Source organism: Arctopsyche grandis, chromosome 10 (genome assembly GCF_051622035.1).
Source record: "Arctopsyche grandis isolate Sample6627 chromosome 10, ASM5162203v2, whole genome shotgun sequence".
NCBI lineage: Eukaryota > Metazoa > Arthropoda > Insecta > Trichoptera > Hydropsychidae > Arctopsyche > Arctopsyche grandis.
This window is the reverse complement of record NC_135364.1, coordinates 3,160,511-3,181,307: the sequence shown is the minus strand read 5'-3', so window position 1 is coordinate 3,181,307 and position 20,797 is coordinate 3,160,511. Positions and strand designations below refer to the sequence as shown.

Here is a 20,797-nt window from a genome sequence, read left to right as displayed (position 1 = left end):
TCGCGAGGAGCCGCGGGGAAGAGGGGTAGCGGGGATGCGAGGACCTGTGCGTCTGACATGTGCTCCTGATATTGAGAACCTGACTTGGAACGGGTGACGTCAGTGTCAGATGCGCTATGCGGGAGCGTACACACATACACACATTCACGAAGACACACACACACACATTCATTCATCGTTTCAAACGGGTGAACTGGTTGGATCGGCGAGCGTGTAATGCGCGCACTCAACATTTTACTATTAATACGTGCGCGTGCCTATAAATTACCTTACATTATATTTATGTATATATCTAATATATAATTTAGAAAGAGACTTTGTATGTATGTATGTTTGTTTGGTTCAATTTAATAAAAAACAAATTAATATTGAAATAAATTTAAATAAAATAAAACTATTCAAATAAATTTAATAAAACGTTTACTATTAGATTGGCCATGTTTAAGCGTTTTATATTACAAATACCGAGCGAAGCAAAACACTATTAATATATAACTTTATTTTAATTCGTGTAACAATTCCTTTTTAAAATACCCGTTTAAATCAACGGGCACAACATTAGTCTATTATATACTCGTAAAGTACACTTTTCAAATATACAGTTTAAATTTAGAATCGAAGTTTTGAATACTATATTATTCAATGTTTTCTTTTAAACTGAAAACAATCCGCTAAAAGCATTCGTTACTTAAGATCTGATTTACAAGCTAGTGGCCGATTTTATTTTACGTTGTATTTCGAAGAATATAAATCAAAATATTATAAAACACATATAACAATTCCATAAATCGCACATTGTAATTAAACAAACAGTATTTACAAATACAATATTACAAATACAATCTTACATTGATTGGATACGACTTAAATAATATAGTAATTCATTTTATTTCTGGGAAATGCTAGGGATTTTGTACTCATTCAATATTTGAACAATACAGTCAAAGCTACATAAAATATATTGAAAATACAAAAACTCAAATTAATCGAAACATAATAATTCCAGATCATAATATTAAAAATGTAGTATTCTCTACCTAATTTGGCAATACATACATAATATATTTTACATGTACATATTGTCATGTTCCAAAACGCAGTTTATATATTTTTTAAATTACTTGGTTAACAAACCAAGATTTCTTTATCATCATAATAAAAATGTTACATTTATATTATTGGTAGATATATTCGAAAACTATAGATTTAATTATGGAACTATGATGAATTTAAAATGAGATACGTAGAACTTTGTTTCACTAATTAACTTTGTTCTGCTGCTGTGCTGACCGTTACTTGCGGGGCCGATATTAATGACTACCGCTCTCGGAGTCTCGATGGTGATGACTACCACTATCGGAGTCTCGATGGTGATGACTGACTAATGTGATCGAATCGTGATCTATATAAATGATTTTTTTTATCTCTTCGGTTGGGAAAAGTCCGGCACTCCTTATCTTATCTGACTATCCCTTTACAGGAATTTTAATGGACTTGTTATTCATGTATGTGAGAAAGTGAATTTGATTATTGTGGGAACTACATTGATAATGATAAATATTTCCCGATAGGTTCGTTTCAGAAGCCTCACCAATTTGAGCCCTTTTCTCTGTGGCATATGTCCTAATTTGGCGACGGAGATGGATATTTATTACATTCAATCCGAATAGTACGCACACATGTCGGAAAATGCTTTTTCGGTTTCGCTTCCGATGTTTATTTTCGTCCTTGTCGAGGCTATACGATTAGAGGAAACGTGGAAAAATTCCATCGGGGCTTAATAGGCTTCGTTCGGAAATTTCAATATGGGAATGATTCGTGTAATTGATGGGATGTGTTCTAAATGGGGAGTTAAACTTTAAAGGAAATTGATGTCTATGTACATTTTACACATGTTGAATATAATCATTGCCAATTATTTTCAGATCCACCCCTTTTCAGAAATGTTGTTGATTCAATTTTTTCTCAGGTGTCTATGCTGATATTAATGTGAAAATTAATTGCAATTTGTCTTCAATTGAGACATTTATATTTTATTTTATTTTTTAACATATTAGCCACAGTGACATTACAGAGTAATCTAACGCATCACGGTGGCCAGTCACACAATCATAATAATGTTACGTAGGGGTGGGTGGAGGATCCAAGTAAAAGGCTTTAGTCGTTTCACAGCATGTATTGCTGATTAAGGAGATACACGCACTGGCAGTGCTCAGTCCAGAATGACCTGATATCGCCTACGTACCGCCTTATAAAGGGTAGATCTCTCAGAACGTCTAATCTGTTTACCTATTGTATAGTCACGTATTCGGATATGTATTCCCACGACATTAGGTCTCCCCGTACCGATTCTGAGAAAGGACTAATAACGGTCATTGTTTAGCCTAAATGCACTTAGAGTCCAGATATAATCCTGAAAGTAAGTGCAAGCACTTAGTTAATCCGTTAAAAGATATCCGTTGGTTCTAAGTGCAAGCACTTAGTTAATCCGTTAACAGATAACCCTTGAACGGTCACATAGTCTCTGGGATTCTATTCGCTTAATCCGCGGCGTACGTAACAATAATAATAACCTTAATCATAATAATAACTACCTGTTATATTTTGATGGAAAAATCATTGACATTTACAATTGATAAAATCAACCACGGGCGTAGTTCCACAACCATTCAACCAGTTCAACACAGCTTCCATTAAATAAGTCAATTTCACCAGTAACTCGTTTGAGCAGATATATAGCTTTAGATATTGTAGAGGTTGCCAACATATTTGTGCGAGCCACAGGAGGAGAAAACAAATCACAATTCCTCAGGTCCCTGAACTTACTAGGTGTATAAAACCTAAATTAATCAAGAACCTGAGGATTGTGTACTAACCCATTTAATAGCTTAAAAAAGTGCTTTCCCAGAAACATAACACGGCGAGACTCCAATGAGTTGAAGCCCAACGCTTCTAATAGGAATGCACTAGGATATAGTCAAGGATAATAACCACATAATTTCATATAAAGATATCTGAGAAATCGTTTAAGGATTCTCTCAATCTTCAATAAATGAGTCATATGAGAAGGACTCCATCAGCTATAGCCAGCAGTATAGCTCAGTGGTTGCGTTTATGTTTAATACCAAGAGATTATTGGGTTCGATCCCGGGCTAATCTTTAATATACTGCTGGATAGACTTGGATGTTTGTGAGTCCAAGTCGATCGTTTCTTATCAGAGTTTGCCAATTTTATCTGAACATTGTTGAAACGGTTGCTTAAAATTGGCAAAAAAATGTACTATTTATAAAAAATTATGTACAAGTCTAAAAATCCATATATGGATTAATTCATTAATTTAATTGTTAATGTCGTGTTCTTCAGCTTTTCAAAATACAGTGATTTATATAATAAAAATGCTGCATTTTTTGTAATTAATTGTCCAAGAAGGTGCATTAGGGTCTTCTTTTCAAGCCTTCCTAGTATATATGTATATATATGTAAAATAAAAATAAAAATATGTAAATAGAAAAAATACATAAATAGAAAAAAAATTGCGCAAAACAAACCTCCCAATGGATGCGGTGCATCCGCTCTAAAATCGCCAGACAAATTGAACGACAGATTAACGGACGGCTGCTTTAAATGCAATTCTCGTCTTCTCGAATGATAGATTGCACATCAGATGACGGGTAACCTTTCGATGTGCACAGATGCAATTATTGAAATGGTAATTATTAAAATTGAGTTGGATCTTTCAGGCGAGTTTAATAAGGGAAGATTCGATAAGTTCCGAATCTTGCCTTATTAAACTCGCCAGAAAGATCCAACTCAATTTTAATAATTGCATCTGTGCACATCGAAAGGTTACTCGTCATCTGATGTGCAATCTATCATTCGAGAAAATGAGAATTACGTTTAAAGCTGCCGTTCTGTTAATCTGGCGATTTTAGAGCGGATGCACCAAACCCCTCCCAATCTATAGCTTTGATTTATTTAAAAACAAAATTTATATCAATAAATATACTCCAATCGTATTTTTAGACTTAAATCATTGACTATATATGTATGTATGTATGTAGGAGTTATTTCTTAGAATCAAAAAATGATTTTAATCAAAATGATAATTAATTATGATTTGTTTTTGGTTGAACCGTCAACTTAATTTCCACTCATATATTTATTTATATATCTACATATTTAAAAATAAATAAAAATAATAATGGAAGAAAATTCTAGAATGCTACGTACTAGAGATTCATAAAGAATTTTATGAATATCTATATAATATGATACAAGTACAGCTTCGCGCGGGAAAAACAAAGTTTTTCAAAGTTCCACACAATTTTCCAGTTCAATTCGCACTCAATTGACATTATAAAGCTCTCTCCAACTTGGCATTGTTTGATTCAACAGCATTGAGCAAATTGTACAGACCCGATTTCTCGGAAATATTGACATTATGTCCTTTCAGAGCCGAGCCACCCACATATTCATTGACGTTCCACTCTTCAAAGACTTCAAGCCGAGTGCTAACGTACAAGTCACGAAATAAAATTACAATTTGAATAATTTAATTGCTGCACGTTTTTAACATTACGAAAACCGTATTGTTCCAACCGTATACTCCATCTCGTTCCCGCGTCATACAAAATTCACACCGCTAGAAAGAGACGCACATATACAGAAACGTTTTTACCCGCAAAGGAGTTATTATACCTTTTGCACACAACATCGTCCTGTGCACTGTGAAATATAAATGACTGAACAACGTGTGTAGCTTCCTAAAAAAAAAAAAAAACATTTTTAATTATTCTGCTGTCACGTAAACTGAATATTGTATAGGTATAAGGACTAGGAATTGTAATTTAAATGAAAAAAAATAACGTGGATTAGATAACAGTATGTGGTAATTTTTTCTAAAAATGCTAACCCAGATTGAACCGCAAATAATTAAAAATAAATCTCTGGTGAATAATGTCACATAAATACATAAATTCAATTCATAATAATTAATCTATATATGTATGTATGTATATAAACATGAATGTCTGTCTGCCTGTGTGTCTCGAATAGGCTTCTAAATCACTGAACCGATTACGATGGGACTTTCCGGATTTGTTGTATGCATGTCCAGGAAGATAACTGTGAAAAAAAACCTCTTAATAATAATATTCGTAATTACTATTTTACTGACGCGAAAGTAAAGCAATCCCGCCGCGAGTGTGACAATAATCGCGCCACGCCTACCTCGCACTCGAATGTACTGACCATTCAGGGCTGTACCACAAACACACAGCGGATGGCCCACCTCAACAAATATATCTATACCTACATATATATAAAATTGAATATCTGTGGAACGGGAACGGGAACGGGAATTTCACGCGTTATTGTGCGTTCAGCTAGTGATCATAATAAAAATAATCGTCGGTTGGTATGTGTTGCCACTGCATGCATCAGTGTTGCTACAATAGAAATGTCAAACTGACAGAAGGCCCCTACTCGCTATTACTTATTAAAATGAATTACTATTACGTGTATTAATATCAGTGGTGTAGTGCTAAGTTTTGAGGTGCCGGTACGCTCTATTTTGCACAATTTTTTGTACAATTTTTACAATACATGCATTTTTACATAATTAATTTCGACTCTACTTAAATGACTCTAGGGTCAAAAACGCCACATGCCTGAAGGCTCTTCTTTGTCAGTACTTTTTAAGATGATTTAAAAGTACTGTTCGGTAAGGACCACGAGAAGGTGGAAGCCCAACACCTTACCGGGAAAGGAAGCAAATGGAAAAGGGAAGTTAATTTAGAAGCTGGAATGGGATTAAAAATTAGTAAAAATAACGATACTACAAATAAAAAACAAAGTAAAAAAGATGCAATTACTTTAATTTAACAATGAATAGTGACAAACTCAGAAAACTATAATAACTTCCAAAGTTCACCTTCATTGACATCGTTTTTATTTACCAACTTTCACTTTTTTTTTACTATTTGGAAGCACCCTTATCTACTTAATGCTTTTTTAATACGCACCCATTACTCCTTAATTTATTGCGTAACTTCTCGTGACCATACAAAAAAAATCAGACCCTTTTTTTGCATTATGCAAGAAATGCATCTAGTGTATCTTCAAAGCAATCTTCGATCGATGAATGTATCCTTCAGTTCATGACACAAAGGCGTTTGTTTGTTCGTTGCAGCCCTACCCTGCTACCTACGCTACCTACCCTAAGAACGCTACCTACCCTGATGTATTGATATCACAATTAAACATCCACCCTAGGCAATGGTTTGAGCCATCATTAACGAAAAAAAGGTCCAGAGCCCATTTATTTCGTTAATGGGTTCATAAATGGGGACCAATATTTAAATGTGCTAAAGACACGTCTGGTGCCTCACATAAAGCCTGGTGGTGTCCTTGATCCTGATAGAATTTTTATGCACGACAGCGCTCCTTGTCATCGAGCTTGGGTGAAAAATATTGCAAAAGTGGTAAAACTTTTCGAAAAAAAATCATAGACTATGGATAAATTTGTATTTTTGCAGCATTATTTTATAAATCGCCAAACTAAGAGATGCTGAAAAATTTCCGAGACATTTATGGACAAATTTGCAGCATTTTATTAATCAGCGAATTCAAGATACTGTAAACTAGAATTTTGTGAGAAATAGGACAGTGTTGCCAATTTGTTGGAACCGTTTCAATGAAATTAGATAAATAGACATACTCTGATAAGAAACTATCGACCTTGGAGTCACATACCTAAGGTCTGGCTAGCAACATAGCCAGGGAATGAACCAGTGACCACAAAATTAAAAGTATTACACGCTAACTATTGATCCGCGATGCTAACCTTACCTTACCTAATCATTGATCTGTGCTGCTAATAAGGACAGAAATTCTCTAAAATATTCAAAGAAAAATTCTAATAATTATCACAATGAAATTGAATTACATACATATTATATATGAAAACCCATTAGTCAAAATTTGGACATAAAGCGTATATAGAATTAGGCCTTGCGGTCACAATGTGAAGGCCAATGATGTATTGGTAGCTTAACTAATGCTTATCGACCAAAGCATAATACAGACAACTGATTATGATAGATTTAAGATTTATATGTACATACATATGTAGGTACATATATGTATGTTGGCAGTGATTTTGTTTGGCAGTGAGTTTATACAATCGACAAATGATCACTAACCACGCATACAATTTTTTAATTCTTTGAACATGGAAAATCAAATAATACACACACACACATATTGTAAAATATTATATAAGGCATTAGACCAAACTAAATTTTCTATGGATTGCAACCTTAGTTTCATGTTTTGTATTTCATTTTATCGATCAGCGAGCTCTTGACATTATATACGAGGTCATAATAGTCGTTTGATCTTTCTTGTAAAATACAATGCACCCTGATTGTGCTATGTATCATATAATTTGAGTCATGAAAATGAAAGCGTGATTACAATAGATTGTCTCTTTATTGCGATTCGTCTTTCAATTAATTGTGCAACTTTTCGCGACGATTCAACGTTCGTAGACCTTGGCCACACACGATACAAAAATAGACGTATTAGCTTTATTGCAGTATTTAGTTGTACTACTCAATGAGACGATTTACCGTTCGTACGTCTTGTCTACACTTGAAACAATTGTACAAGCCGAAAGTCTTAATACTAGGGCCTTTATAGGGGCCTCATGACATGGTCGAGTTTGAACCGCTATCTTTTGAGTTGACCATGTTGGTGGTTACTACTTTAATTCCTTTCCACCCTTTGGCCAATCTACCTTCTTTAAGAAAACAATATACTTGACCTAGTAAACCTTCAATATAAGCTCACTCCATTCACCCTTATATGCATCCACAAAGCACACATCGATATTGTTGCGTGGACGTGAAGAGGGGTTTCCAAGATCAGAGAGAAAGACGCAGTAGTGTAGTAGAGGTTCTTTATTGGTCTGCACCCGTCGGCCCGCCAGCTTCGAATGATCCACGGTACAAAAGCGCCCAATATTTATACCCATTGGGCACACTCCATACAGGGAGGTTATTGGTCGATGGGTCGCGAGACCCCATTGGCCGGCTTCTCTATATGCCGAGGCCCTTTTGGCGCGAATGCAAGATCAGGTGATTAGCACCAGTAAACCATCGTCCCACGAGCGCCAATCACATAATTTCTACGTTACAATATTATATTGTAAGACGGGAACATGAGAGAAAGCATCCACTGTCTAAGTACATACATTCGTGGGTGAACAATGGAGACCGCTTATTCATCTAACGGGCTCAGTAAATGCCCGAACAAAGGATACGCTGGAGTTCCCACTGAATTGGGCGAGTGCGGGCGTAAACAATAAACCCGCCATTGTAGACCTTTAAGTGCCTAGACAATAGACACGTAAATTGATCGGGGACATTGTGATGTACAACTTGTCTATAATGAGGTACACATTGTAAATCAGATTATTCTGGAGTGAGCGGTGGTTACGTGTGGACCTCCTGAATCGTTGAACAAATGCAGTGAAGCGACTTTGGTCTTTCATTTAGCCAGCAGTGTGGCTCAGTGGTTGGGCTTTTGCTTAGCGCCGAGAGGACGGCGGGTTCGATCCCGATTGACCTCGATTATAAATAAATAAAATAATTTACTAAAATAATTTATTCTCAGTATTTTCTGTAATGCTGCTGGTCAGACTTGGATATTTGTGACTCCAGGTCGATCGTTCCCTATCAGAGTTTGCCAATTTTCTTTGATTTCATTGTTGAAACAGTTTCCGATTAAAAATTGGCTAAAAACCTTCCTACCTACTATGTCACCACCATTTGAGTATGATTAATGTATGTACAATTCATAGATGTCTCATTAATTTTCGAGTTTTCAGTGTTTCGTAATTCAGCGACTTATGTATATAATAAAAATGCTGTATTGTTTGTAATTGGCCAGGAAGGCGCATTGGGGTTTATCTGTAAGTCCTTCCTGGTATAAAATGTTTTTTTCTGTTTTTCATAATCAAATGTAGGCCATTGTGGCGCATTAGGTTCTTCCTGTAAAGCCACAATGGTCCAAAACTACTATAAATAAATAAAATGTAATAAATTAAAAAATAAATCGCAATTATAAGTAGCACAGCTAATTCCTCAATTTCTATAGAAAGTCAAACGCAATACGTGCGGTTCGCATTAAAATTGCGTCAGCAACGAAAGGGCTGAGCAAAAAGTCTTACAATTACACATTTCGAGTCAATTACAAAAACGAATTAGACAAGTCTGCGAGACTTGAATTGCCCACTTAATTTTAAATCTTCGCACGGGAATACTTAAGTGTTACAAAGTCTAGCGCTGTTAATCCTTAAGAGCGCTCGTAAATCACGTCATTTAAGTTAAAAGGAAGTGGCTATGCGATTTTCTTTTTCAATCTTATTACACCAAGTAATTTTTAATTTAATCTGTGCAGATACGGCAGAGAGGACGAAGAAGTGATGGGATTGAAGTTTTGCAACGAAGCTGTAATGTCTCTAGCTCAGCTCTACCCGCCTCTGCCAACGCCTGCTAGATGTGAACCCAACACACCGTTGCAAGTAAGTTCCCAGTTTTATCTAAAACTTTTATCAAAGCATTTAGATTATATCTATCTAGAATTCTGCTCAAATGTTGGACGCTAAGTTTGAATAAAAAAGCTCTCAAAGTTTTCTACTTGATAAATTTACATCGAAAATATATCTCCACGTCTTGACTGAAACAAAAACGGCTTACAAGCTATTCATTAAAAAATATGAGTCTGTAAGCACATTTATTTTCTATTATTTATTTTTACCTACATATGTATATATGTATATACCCAGAAGGCCTAACATCGATATACAATTTTTAGAATAATTTTAACAAGGCATTGGATAAACTTTGATAAATTTATCCAATGTTTATATTTTCGGAGCTTTTTTTATATATAAATCTTCATTTCTTGGACAAATTTGCAGCATTTTTATACGAATGGTTGAGAAACCAGTCTCGCAAAGGTAAGTTGATGCAAATGGTAAAAAAGCTTTCACTGCAAGTTCATAAATATATGGGAATTCTACTTTTAATTTGATCCAATTTTATTTTACCATGTTTTCTGCTTTTGCTTTTTTCCTTTATTTACAGTTTACTTGTTTTTATATATTTTTCAAATGTAGGCCATTGTGGCGCATTAGGTTCTTCCTGTAATGCCACAATGGTCCAAAACTATTAAATAAATAAATAAATAAATCCAAAAGCCTGCTAGTGAAGTTGTGGTTTCAAAACCTTTTTTTTTAATTCTTGATTTGCAGTCAAATCAATTAGTTTATCTTTCAAATTCGGTGATATATCATAATTCCATGGCAAAAATGGATTTCGTATCCATCCTTTTACCTTTCGTGGTTCGTCATCTGGTGGAAAATAGAAATCGAATCGCTCTGATAAATTTGTCAAATGACAACTGATTATATCGCTCAAAGACGTCATATTAAGCTCCTCTCCTCCTTCGTAAATAATATCAGCCAAATTGTGAAACATGTCATAGCAATCTTTTGAAACACGAATCTTCCATGTTTTTAGTTTTCGTTTCAACCCATCTGTATTGTCTGCCATTGTGAAATAAGATGACATTCTTCCTTGCATGGATAAGTTAAGGTCATTCAAAATGCAAAAAATATCTGTCAAATAAGCTAGCTTGGCTATCCAGTCTATATTTTGAAATAGTTCTGACATAAGCTATTGTTTTATTTTTTTAATTACGTCTTTCTCCGCGGACCAGTAATGGGCCGCGGACCATAGTTTGTGTAGCACTGACATACATACATATGTAGATCTTATCATGTGGTATAATTTGTAAAAGGTTTTATATGTGGAAGGTGTTGGATTTTCTCTATTTTCCTTTGAACGGTATTGGAAAACCGTCACTGTCAATTTCAAAATGAATTTCATAGTTTAAAAGATAAGGAAACGTTTAAAATCAATTGCGACGTTGTATTATGACCTCGTCTGAATTGAAATGCTTCATACATATGTCTCACTATAATGAGTCTATTATATGTACATATAGTGAGACCTTGTAAAGGACAAGGTTTCGTACAGCACGATAGAATTTATTTAAATATCTCGTCATAAATACATAAGTCTCTTCGGGATATGTTACTGGGAAGGCACTATTTTAAGCTTTTGAATGGGATAATACAAAATCCTCAGGTTCTTAATGAATTTAGGTTCTATGCACCTAGTAAATTCAGAGACCTGAGGAGTCGTGATTTGTTTGTTCCTCCTGTGGCTCGCAAAAATACGTTGGCAACGGCTCCTATATCTAATGGTGCGTACGCACCAAGCCAACGAACGGCCCACAGGCCAACTTTTAAAACCAGTAGCGTACAAAATATCGAAATAAAAATTAAATTTAAAAATTGAAATTAAATATCAAAATTAAAACTATTATTATTATATTAAAATTAAATTCAAGTATCAAAATAAAATTATAATCATTATATTAAAATTAAAATTAAATATTGAAAGTTAAAACAGAACATGCACAATTTAAATAAATTTTCGAGATTGACCTAAAATTAGATCATCAACAATCACATACAGGTAATCCTCGACTTTTGTTTGTCGAAGATGTTTTGACTTACGAAGATGCGCACTGAGATCGAAAAAAAATCAAAGAATTATTATTTTTACTTCCCCGTAATGCGCAGTTACTGAGAATATATCATGTATTAGTATGGGTGATCCAACGATTTTTGCTAACCCGGGGTGTTGTCGGTCACATCAAACGGATTTTTTTATTCTTCAATTGTTTCTCTCGTCGAAATAAATCAAGTAATTAAATCATTTCAGAGGTAAAATTTATCGGATAATGTGTGATTATTAATTTTATTGTCACACATTATCCGCGTGCACATTAATACGGGAGGAAAAGTCTGTTCCTCTTGTTCCTGTTGTATCCTGCTCGCGCAAATTAAGAGAGTATGTACCGTTTACTATGCACCCTTTTTTTTATCTTTCGACTTATAATATTTCGATTTTCGATTTTTGCCTTCCGATATTTGCGTTTTCGGTAATTTCACATTCCGGCCCGTCACGGAGACCGGCAAAATGTACATAGATATCCTTTAAAGTTTAATTCCATCCCATCAGTTACACGAATCATTCCCATATTGAAATTTTCGAACGAAGTCTATTAAGAGGGCTGGACACCAGCACCTTGTCCATTCAAACTTATTAGACTTCTCCCTTCCTCAATTATGGCACTAAAGAAATTATTTTTTAATATGCTATAGATATCCACCATTGGGTTGCATCTATCGTTTTATTTTTTGATTAGTCATTTTTTATAGGAGCTAGGAGCCGCCAAACATCAATAAAATCGCCTCTTTTTTACACCCACGAAAAGAGTCCAGCGTGCTAATTTAACGGTCGATTTAAAAAAAAATACGCGCAAAGTTGCACAGAAAATATCTTTTTTTTTAAATTGGTCCAATTTCGGAGGAGAAAATAGGAGAATACGAATCCTCGATTTTGTCAATTTAAAATACGTTTTATCTGGTCGAAGTGCAACTCTGGCATTCACTCTATATATTTATTGATATATATTGTCGCATTCACTCAATATATACATTCACTTAATATATATGTATATCGAAGAAAGGAACGGCAACAAAATTAAGGTTTCGGGTGTACAGCCCTCTTAAGCTCCGATGGAATGTTTCCACGTTTTCTCTAATCGTATAACCGGATTGCCGGTGAAATTGACCTCTTCAATATAAACTATGCTAATCTGGTTTAGTGGTTGTTGCGAAACACCAATAGTTGTTTTTATCAATCATAAATGTTATGTTATTATTATTGGTTAAATGTGTAGTTGATATTGTTAATAACAATTCCTTTCTGTTCGTTTTTACTTTCCTTTATTTAATAGTGCGGAAGAGGGACTGCCGGCTGGTGTATGGTGATTGGCACATCACCATATTAATGTTAGAATGACACTATGCTATTAGATCCAGTACACCGTCGGTAGCCCTCTATTTATACATATATATACTATATATCTGGTGGGGAGCGACCATAACAGTATGAAGATTGTCCAATTATTATGTCATTGTAATATTATAATTATATTGTGATGATTGTATGTCTGACCACAGTGACACGTTGGACCTCTCTGTAATGTCACTGTAGCTAATATGTAAATCTTCTTCTAATGCCGAATCCGTATTCGGACGTAGGCAACTACCATGGGCAGACATCGTTTATGGCCCGTGCGAATTTTTTCCTATTATGGGCATGATAGAGAAAAATATGTAAATAAATAAATAAATTACAAAACAGTCTTCGGTTAAACGTTATATATTTGTACAGCTCTATTTTGAAGCGATATTATTTATAAAAAAAACGAAACGTACGATTGGGGTATGCGCACGTTTATCGATCTGTTACGGCCAAGCCGGCCACCTCCGTTCGTGATGGCGGCCGAACGTCAGATTGGCTCTGGCTTCAGCGGCTTCTCCGATCCGCTTTGCTGACTTCAACGGGTCGCTTTTCGGTCGCTATTTCTTCACACGGAGTTTTGCATAACCGATCCACGCTTGTGACCGGTCAGTTATCGCAGACTGCGCTTCCGGTACGTTAATTCCGGCCCTCGAGCGGTTGACATACATTCCAAGTTTTAGGTTATGTGTCAGTCTATGATTCACACGCCTACATTTTCGCACCCAACGGAAAAGTATGTCTGTATATGATGACCTTTTATGTCATATCTGTTTCGTTTTGACGTGTTTACATGCAAATGCAACTACTGCAGTGTGACTTACGTAGTTCATATGTTCGTGTGGGAATACGTATAAACTACTCAAAGTATGCTATTGCAAGTGTCGTTGTATGACGTTTATAAGTAGTACTTTGCAATCATTATTTATTCGCGTTTTTTCATATAAATGACGTACAAATCTAATCAAACTTATTTTAAACAAATTGTTTACTAATTTTATAAGATATTTTTATTTTCAAAATTTTTTTTTTTAAATTAAATAAATATACTGTTTCCGGGTGCGAAAATGTCAATTTTTTTTCGGATTTAAAAAACCAGATTAATAATCTAATTTGTTGTTTAATCTGATCTACTAATTAATTTATGTAGTAATACATAGTAAAATAAATCTTTAAGAATACTTAAAATTTGGACTTGGTTTCTATGTTGATTCATAGTTAATTTGTACATGGTTACTTTATAGTAATAGAGATGATTTTTTTGATATTCGATGCTCATAATAATTAATACGATCCTCGATTTCGCGCTTCATTAGCTCTCTGTCAATCATTGACGTTTTGTTTTTATTTTTTTCTTTTCAGTATTAAGCGTTTAAATTTGAGCCAATTATCGATGATGGACGTAATAGAAGAGAAGGTTTCGGGCAGCAACACTCCCCCGCCGAAATCTCTCTCGCCAAAGAGGCAAGCTAATCATGAGATAGAAAAGAAAAAAAAGAAACGCAAGCACAAAAAGCACACGAGGAATAGCGAATCCGAGGACGACGTCAAGAAGCGAAAAAAGCACAAAAAGAAGAAAAAGTCGGACGAAGACGAGGACGTAGCTAGTGAAAAAATTAACAAATTAGCAACAACTAAGGACAGTGTCGTTGAAGCGGTCAAAGTTAACAACATTGCGAAAACGAACACTGATAGTAAAAGAGCCAATAGTGAAAAATTAGAACACCCGACCAAAGACTGTGATCTCTCGCCGGGTGAATTGTCCACCGAAGAAGAGGACCAAATCAATCTCGACGATCTGCTCCAACAGAAAGCTGTGCTGGAAGCGCAGCTGAAAGCCTACACCACCGACCATCACGACGTCCACAATGTAATTAATTTAAGCGGCAGTCCGCGAACCCCACCGAGGAAATCTCCTATCGTCATTGACGACACGTTAAACAAACACAAAACGATTGCTAATAAAAGTCGGTCTAATTCATCGAAGGGCAATTCGAAAAGTAAAAAAGACAATCTCACAGCCAAGCCTGACGATACGTACAACAAAATCAAACAGGCTTTGTCTCTACTCGACGATTGCGACGAAGCTTTCAAAGACAAGAAACGAAGAAGAACTGATTCAACGCCTGATAAGTACTCTCGAGACGACGATTTGTCCAAAAAGTCAAGGAGAGATAAAGAAAACGTTGGAACCTCCAAAGAGGACGATAGAAGAAGACGACCGGATAGAGATAGACGCTATGCCGAAGATTTAGATACGAAACGAAAAAGACGTAGTCGATCTCCTTCAAACTTAGACCGACGTAAGGACGATAGACATAATGATAGAGATAAAGATAGAAAACGCGAAGTTCGTAGGGATGACTCTAGAAATCGTGAAATCCGACGAGACGACTCTAGAAATAGAGAAATTCGACGAGAGGATTCTAGAAGTCGAGAAATCCGACGAGAGGATTCTAGGGGTCGCGAATTGAGAGACGATCGGCGATACGGAAGAAGACGCTCACCGTCTCGGGACCGAAGTAAAAGAAGAAGGCGATCTGCAGACAGAGATCGATACTCCAAAAACGACCGGAGCAAAGATTCAAAATCGAACAAAACAAAACAACGCAACGATGCAACGAACAATACCACTAAAGCAGGCGGCGGAGACAGTTCAAGCGAGAACGAACTAAATCTGGACATTGACGACGAAGAAACCGAAGACCAAATAATAGAAAATAGACGGAAGCAGCGCGAGGACTTGTTGAAACGCTTAGCCGTCCAAAGAGACGATCAAAAAGTCGTATCGGAAGATTCGATCAACACACCGCCGTTGCAGAACATGTCCGATTACGACAAAGCGTCAAGAACGCCCGAATCAGAACCCCAGAACAGAATCGAAAAATGTTCACCCAAAGACGGCGAAGATAAATCGTCTCCAGATCAAAGTTCCGATAATAAAGAAACTGCCAAAAATCCTGACGATCTGGACATGTTCGCCGAGCGCAACCACTTCGACGAGACCGTAGACCTCGTTAAGAATAACATAGTCTCGCATTCGGAGAACCCGGCACTCACTGATAATTGGGACGACGCTGATGGATACTACAGAGTACGCCTCGGGGAAATTTTTAAGAATAGATACGCCGTTTACGAACTGAAAGGAGACGGGATGTTTTCTAATGTGGTCAGGGCTAAGGATCGCGAGGACGGAGACGAAGATGTCGCTATTAAGATCATCCGCAACAACGAGCTGATGCGACAGACTGGTCTCAAGGAGCTGGAGACGTTGAGGAAACTGAACGAATCCGATCCTAAAGATAAGATGCATTGTGTACGATTGAGGCACTACTTCTTCTACAGGCAGCATCTATGTCTCGTCTTAGAACCACTGGCTATGAATCTACGGCAAGTTTTGAAGAAATACGGAGCAGGATGTGGTTTACATATGAAGGCCGTACACAGCTACGCCAGGCAGTTGCTTCTAGCTTTGAATCTGATGAGAAAACTGGGAATCTTACACGCCGATATCAAACCTGATAATATAATGGTCGACGAGAATAAGGTGAATTTGAAACTGTGCGATTTCGGTTCAGCTATTAATATCAAAAGTAGCGAAATCGCACCGTATTTAGTATCGAGGTTCTACCGAGCTCCCGAGATCATTTTGGGTATAACGTACGATCACGGAATTGATATTTGGTCTGCCGCTTGTACTATTTATGAACTGTTCGCCGGTAAGATACTCTTCAGCGGGCAGTCGAACAATCAGATGTTGAAGTTCATGATGGATTTGAAGGGTAAGATTCCGAATAAGGTCATCAAGAAGGGTCAGTTCAAGGAACAGCACTTCGATTCGAACTTGAACTTCTTGTATCGGCAGGTGGATAAAGTTACCGAGAAGGAGAAGGTCGCAACCATAACGAGTATCGTGCCGACGAGGGTGTTGAGTACCGAGTTGACTGGTTTGAATTCGATGTTTCAAGACAAGACGGGCAAGGTTGAGGAGCTGGTGCTGCTTCTGGATCAGATGCTGGTGTTGGATCCGTCGAGACGCATCTCGGTCAACCACGCCTTGCAGCATCCGTTCTTCAAAGATTAATAAAAGACAATGTGATAGTATAAACGGTCCGTATTTGAGAGTTGTGAATTATTTAAATATTAATAATGTGTAACGTTGATATTCAATGTTACGGCTCATTGACATTCACCGTGAGGTCTTTAAAAACATTAAAATTGTTTTTATATATATATATAAAATGATGGTTTGATTAATTTTGAATTGTCTTGAAGTGGTCTAAATATGATTTGATTTTAATTCTTTCCACTCCTTGATTAGCTTTTTTTTTTTTAATTTTATGATAAACGATAGCTTTAAAGAGATGATGAAATCTACATATTTTATTTGGGTCTTTCACACGTACCTGTGCATTTTAACATCTTCGTTTTTTCAGTGTAATCATATACATATACATGTGTATTATTTATGTAAATAATTTTTAATTTAACTTTAATGTTTCCCGTGGCTTTGATTGTGATCGCCGCCTGGTTATGAATTTTACCTAGTTTTGATTTGTTAACATAAATAGCAAATTCTACTGTTGGTTTAATTTTTTTTTTTTCGTTTTGTTTTTGTGAATCATCGTATATGATTGTACGATATGAAGCAATCAAAATACATCGTCCAAAAAATATGCCGAGTTTTTTAAACTTTATACACCGTTACTCCCCTTTTTTTAAAAAAATAAAAATCCTATCCCTTTTGACGTATATATTTTTAATCAAATTTAACATGTTAAATTAAAATTTAACAACATATGAAATATTCTTCGAAAAAATGCGCTGAAGACGAATTTTTTTCATTTATTTTCATTTCAATAAAGACTTCCTAGCTATTATTTAATAAAATTAAAAGAAAAATACAATTAGTCATGAAAGAAAATACTTCCTTTGAGGAGAATTTGTCGAAATTCGCCTCTTGTACTGATAATAAAACAAGATACTGCAAAATTATACAAATGTATAAATTGACAGTTCACGACTGTTCGAACTAAAAGTAGGCAAATTAATAAATGAGAAAATTAAGTTTTATAATTAATTGTTTTCTTTTTTTTTACAAAATTTAAAACACTTAAAATGTTACAAACATGTAAGGAACATTTCAAGGACGTCAAATAGTTTACTTATTATTTTTAATTATTTCTTATTTAACTGTATAATATTATCACAATATAATTCAATGCAAGGTCTTTAATAATATTAATATAAGTTTTGCTGTCCGTAACATAATGTTGAAATTTACTTTTATCTTCTAAGAAATATACATTTCCGATATATACGTATTCCATAAATAAATTGATAATATCAACAACTTAGTATTTAATATTAAAATTTTATTAATGTAAATATTTCAAAATACGAAACACGAACTCAAAACTAACAAAAAATAAAATTCAATGCGAAAATGAAACGAAATGTAATTGGCCATCGCGGGTCAAGGGGGGGGGTGAATGCAATAGCATGTAAATTTTACTTGTCTCGTGCGAAATCGCTTCCACTATTGGCTCGGATACACTAATTTTACGGATTTCTAATAAAAAAATTCCAATGGTATTAGAATCAAGTATTGATCACTGATCACTTTTTAGTCGCAAAAACAGTCTAAACTAAAATTAGAATCTGAAGATAGCTACTATTATACACGATCGTATTTGCAAGTCCTCATTTTAACAATTATACAATTAAACCAGGGCTGTCGAATTATTGGTAATTATATAGGTATAACTAAGAAGTAAATGCATTAATAGTACATGTAAATGAATTTCATATACAAATAAATCAATGTGAAAAATGAGATTTAAAAAAAGTATGATACGGAGGAAACAATCGGTTTTAGCCACAACACGTCAAAATACGTGCAATTCAACGATTTTGTTTAAAATATAATTAAGAAATTATTACATTTTTATTTATTAGTGGATTTACTTCAATAAAATCAGAGACTAGTTCATCCGCTATTGAAAGACACTAAAGTCAGTGGCGGCTCGTGAGAATTCATAGGGGGGGGGGGGCTGCAGAAATTAATCGGGCTCTAGTAGCTCGTTGACCATACCGGTGATCGAATGCAAACAAAAATAGCATGCGATGTATTATACGGGGAGGTCTGCACCCCATATGGACGGCAAAAATAGCATGCATTTGTATGTACTATACTGGGAGGGCTGTAGCCCCGCAGTCCATATAGACGAGCCGCCACTGTATAACGTACATGCTGTCCCTTACACCCCATCTCAACCAAAAGCATTTCACACGTACAATATTCTACTGTCTGTACGAAATGCTATTGGTCAAGAGGCGGTGCAGGGGACAGCATGTACGTACCGTCTTCCTACAGCGGACCAATACACATACCGTAATACTATTAATTAAAGAAAATAATAAAAAAGGAGTCGGAGTCGGTTGATTTTTTACGACTCCACTTGAAATACTCCACCTCAAAAATACAAATTTTTAGCTCCATCAAAGCTGACACACACGTTTTCTTACATGTTCTAAAAAAATCAAATAATTTTGACCTATTTCTCCGAGAACTCAAAAGCAGGAGATGACACGTGCCCCAGTTTGGAAAACACCGATTTAAGGTAATGTATGATAGTTCTCAATTTACCGAGAGGACCCAAAAACAACAAAGTTTCACTTACACGTTGACAAACCACTCCCAAATTGACGGCAACAGCTGCCAACACCACTACATTACCCGAAACAGCGGATAGGAAAGTCGTTATTAGTTTTAAGACTTTGATATTAACAAGTTTATGGTACTTTCATAACAAATCTATAATACATAATGGATTAACTTGAGAGAGTCGTAAATATGATGTGCCAACTTCGATTCGTCTCGTTATTCCCCGTCAATTTTAAGTGATCAAGTATTTCGATGAAAAATACAAATTATAGCGTCTATCCTCGGATATCAAATACAATTTCCTCGTTTTCAGTGTGCACTTGAATTATATATGAAGGGATTTCATACCTTTTTGAGCTTATTTTTACGCGATAAATAAAATTGGAATGGACTTTTACGGCCTATTCAAATATGAAGATGCGCATTAATAATGAATCGAAACGGATTTTTCATCTGCAAGATTGGGTTTAATTTGATTTATTTTCTTTTGAATCACTCTTAGCTTTCGGAGTACCTTTAGAGAATTCGTAATTATAATATTATATTACGCGAATGCGTTAGTATAATTGTGTATAATCCAATGGCGCCTTTAAAGCTGCGAATACTCGTGCCAGTTACTCGCCTATGAAAACCTACATAATTTTATAATTTATTTCAAATCAGTTTTGCTTAATCTGATTTTTTTATTGAGAAGAAATACATAAAAATTTATATAATAGTACATATATATATCAGTGGCGTATCTTGAAAATCCCCCTATTTTTATCACACAGACTTACTGAATTGTGCGAGTAATACCGGTTTACCGGCAAATCGTCAAAATTACCCAATTGGTAAATTTTAAAGTTTACTGGTAATTACTGTTAACTATTTTATCGCAAATTAAGTACCTGCATTTAATTGCATAATAGTACACTTAAAGTCAATGCAAATGGCGTATTGTGGATTAGATTGTCTGGAATTTGTTTATTTTCAGTATTAACGGTGCTAATTTTAAATTGATAAATTCACTGGCAACACAGACCAACCAAATCGTAATAAATGCGATCAAACGATTCTTTCAAATTATGATTGAAACTTTTAAATGATCCAAACTTTAAATAAATAAATATGATTGTCTAA

General features: G+C 35.3%; 2 protein-coding genes across 5 annotated transcripts in view; both read left to right on the top strand.

Annotated features, from left to right (window-relative positions):
• The window catches only part of LOC143918240 (phosrestin-2-like), a 112,308-nt gene that overhangs the window by 64,380 nt on the left and 27,131 nt on the right, over positions 1–20,797 (top strand). The window contains exon 4 of the mRNA XM_077440019.1: positions 9,464–9,587. Within this exon, the coding sequence (XP_077296145.1) occupies positions 9,464–9,587 (124 nt within the window). The remainder of the gene's footprint in view (positions 1–9,463; positions 9,588–20,797) is intronic.
• On the top strand, positions 13,463–18,356 carry LOC143918238 (uncharacterized). 4 transcript variants are annotated; one of them, XM_077440018.1, is made up of 2 exons: positions 13,463–13,642; positions 14,371–18,356. In XM_077440018.1, the coding sequence occupies exon 2, from the start codon at positions 14,402–14,404 to the stop codon at positions 17,090–17,092; it is 2,691 nt and encodes an 896-aa protein (XP_077296144.1). In that variant the 5' UTR covers positions 13,463–13,642; positions 14,371–14,401; the 3' UTR covers positions 17,093–18,356. The 4 variants fall into 4 exon arrangements, with proteins under 4 accessions (XP_077296144.1, XP_077296142.1, XP_077296143.1 ...); XM_077440016.1 differs by having other exon boundaries at positions 13,467–13,553; positions 14,371–18,076; XM_077440017.1 differs by having other exon boundaries at positions 13,484–14,206; positions 14,259–18,076.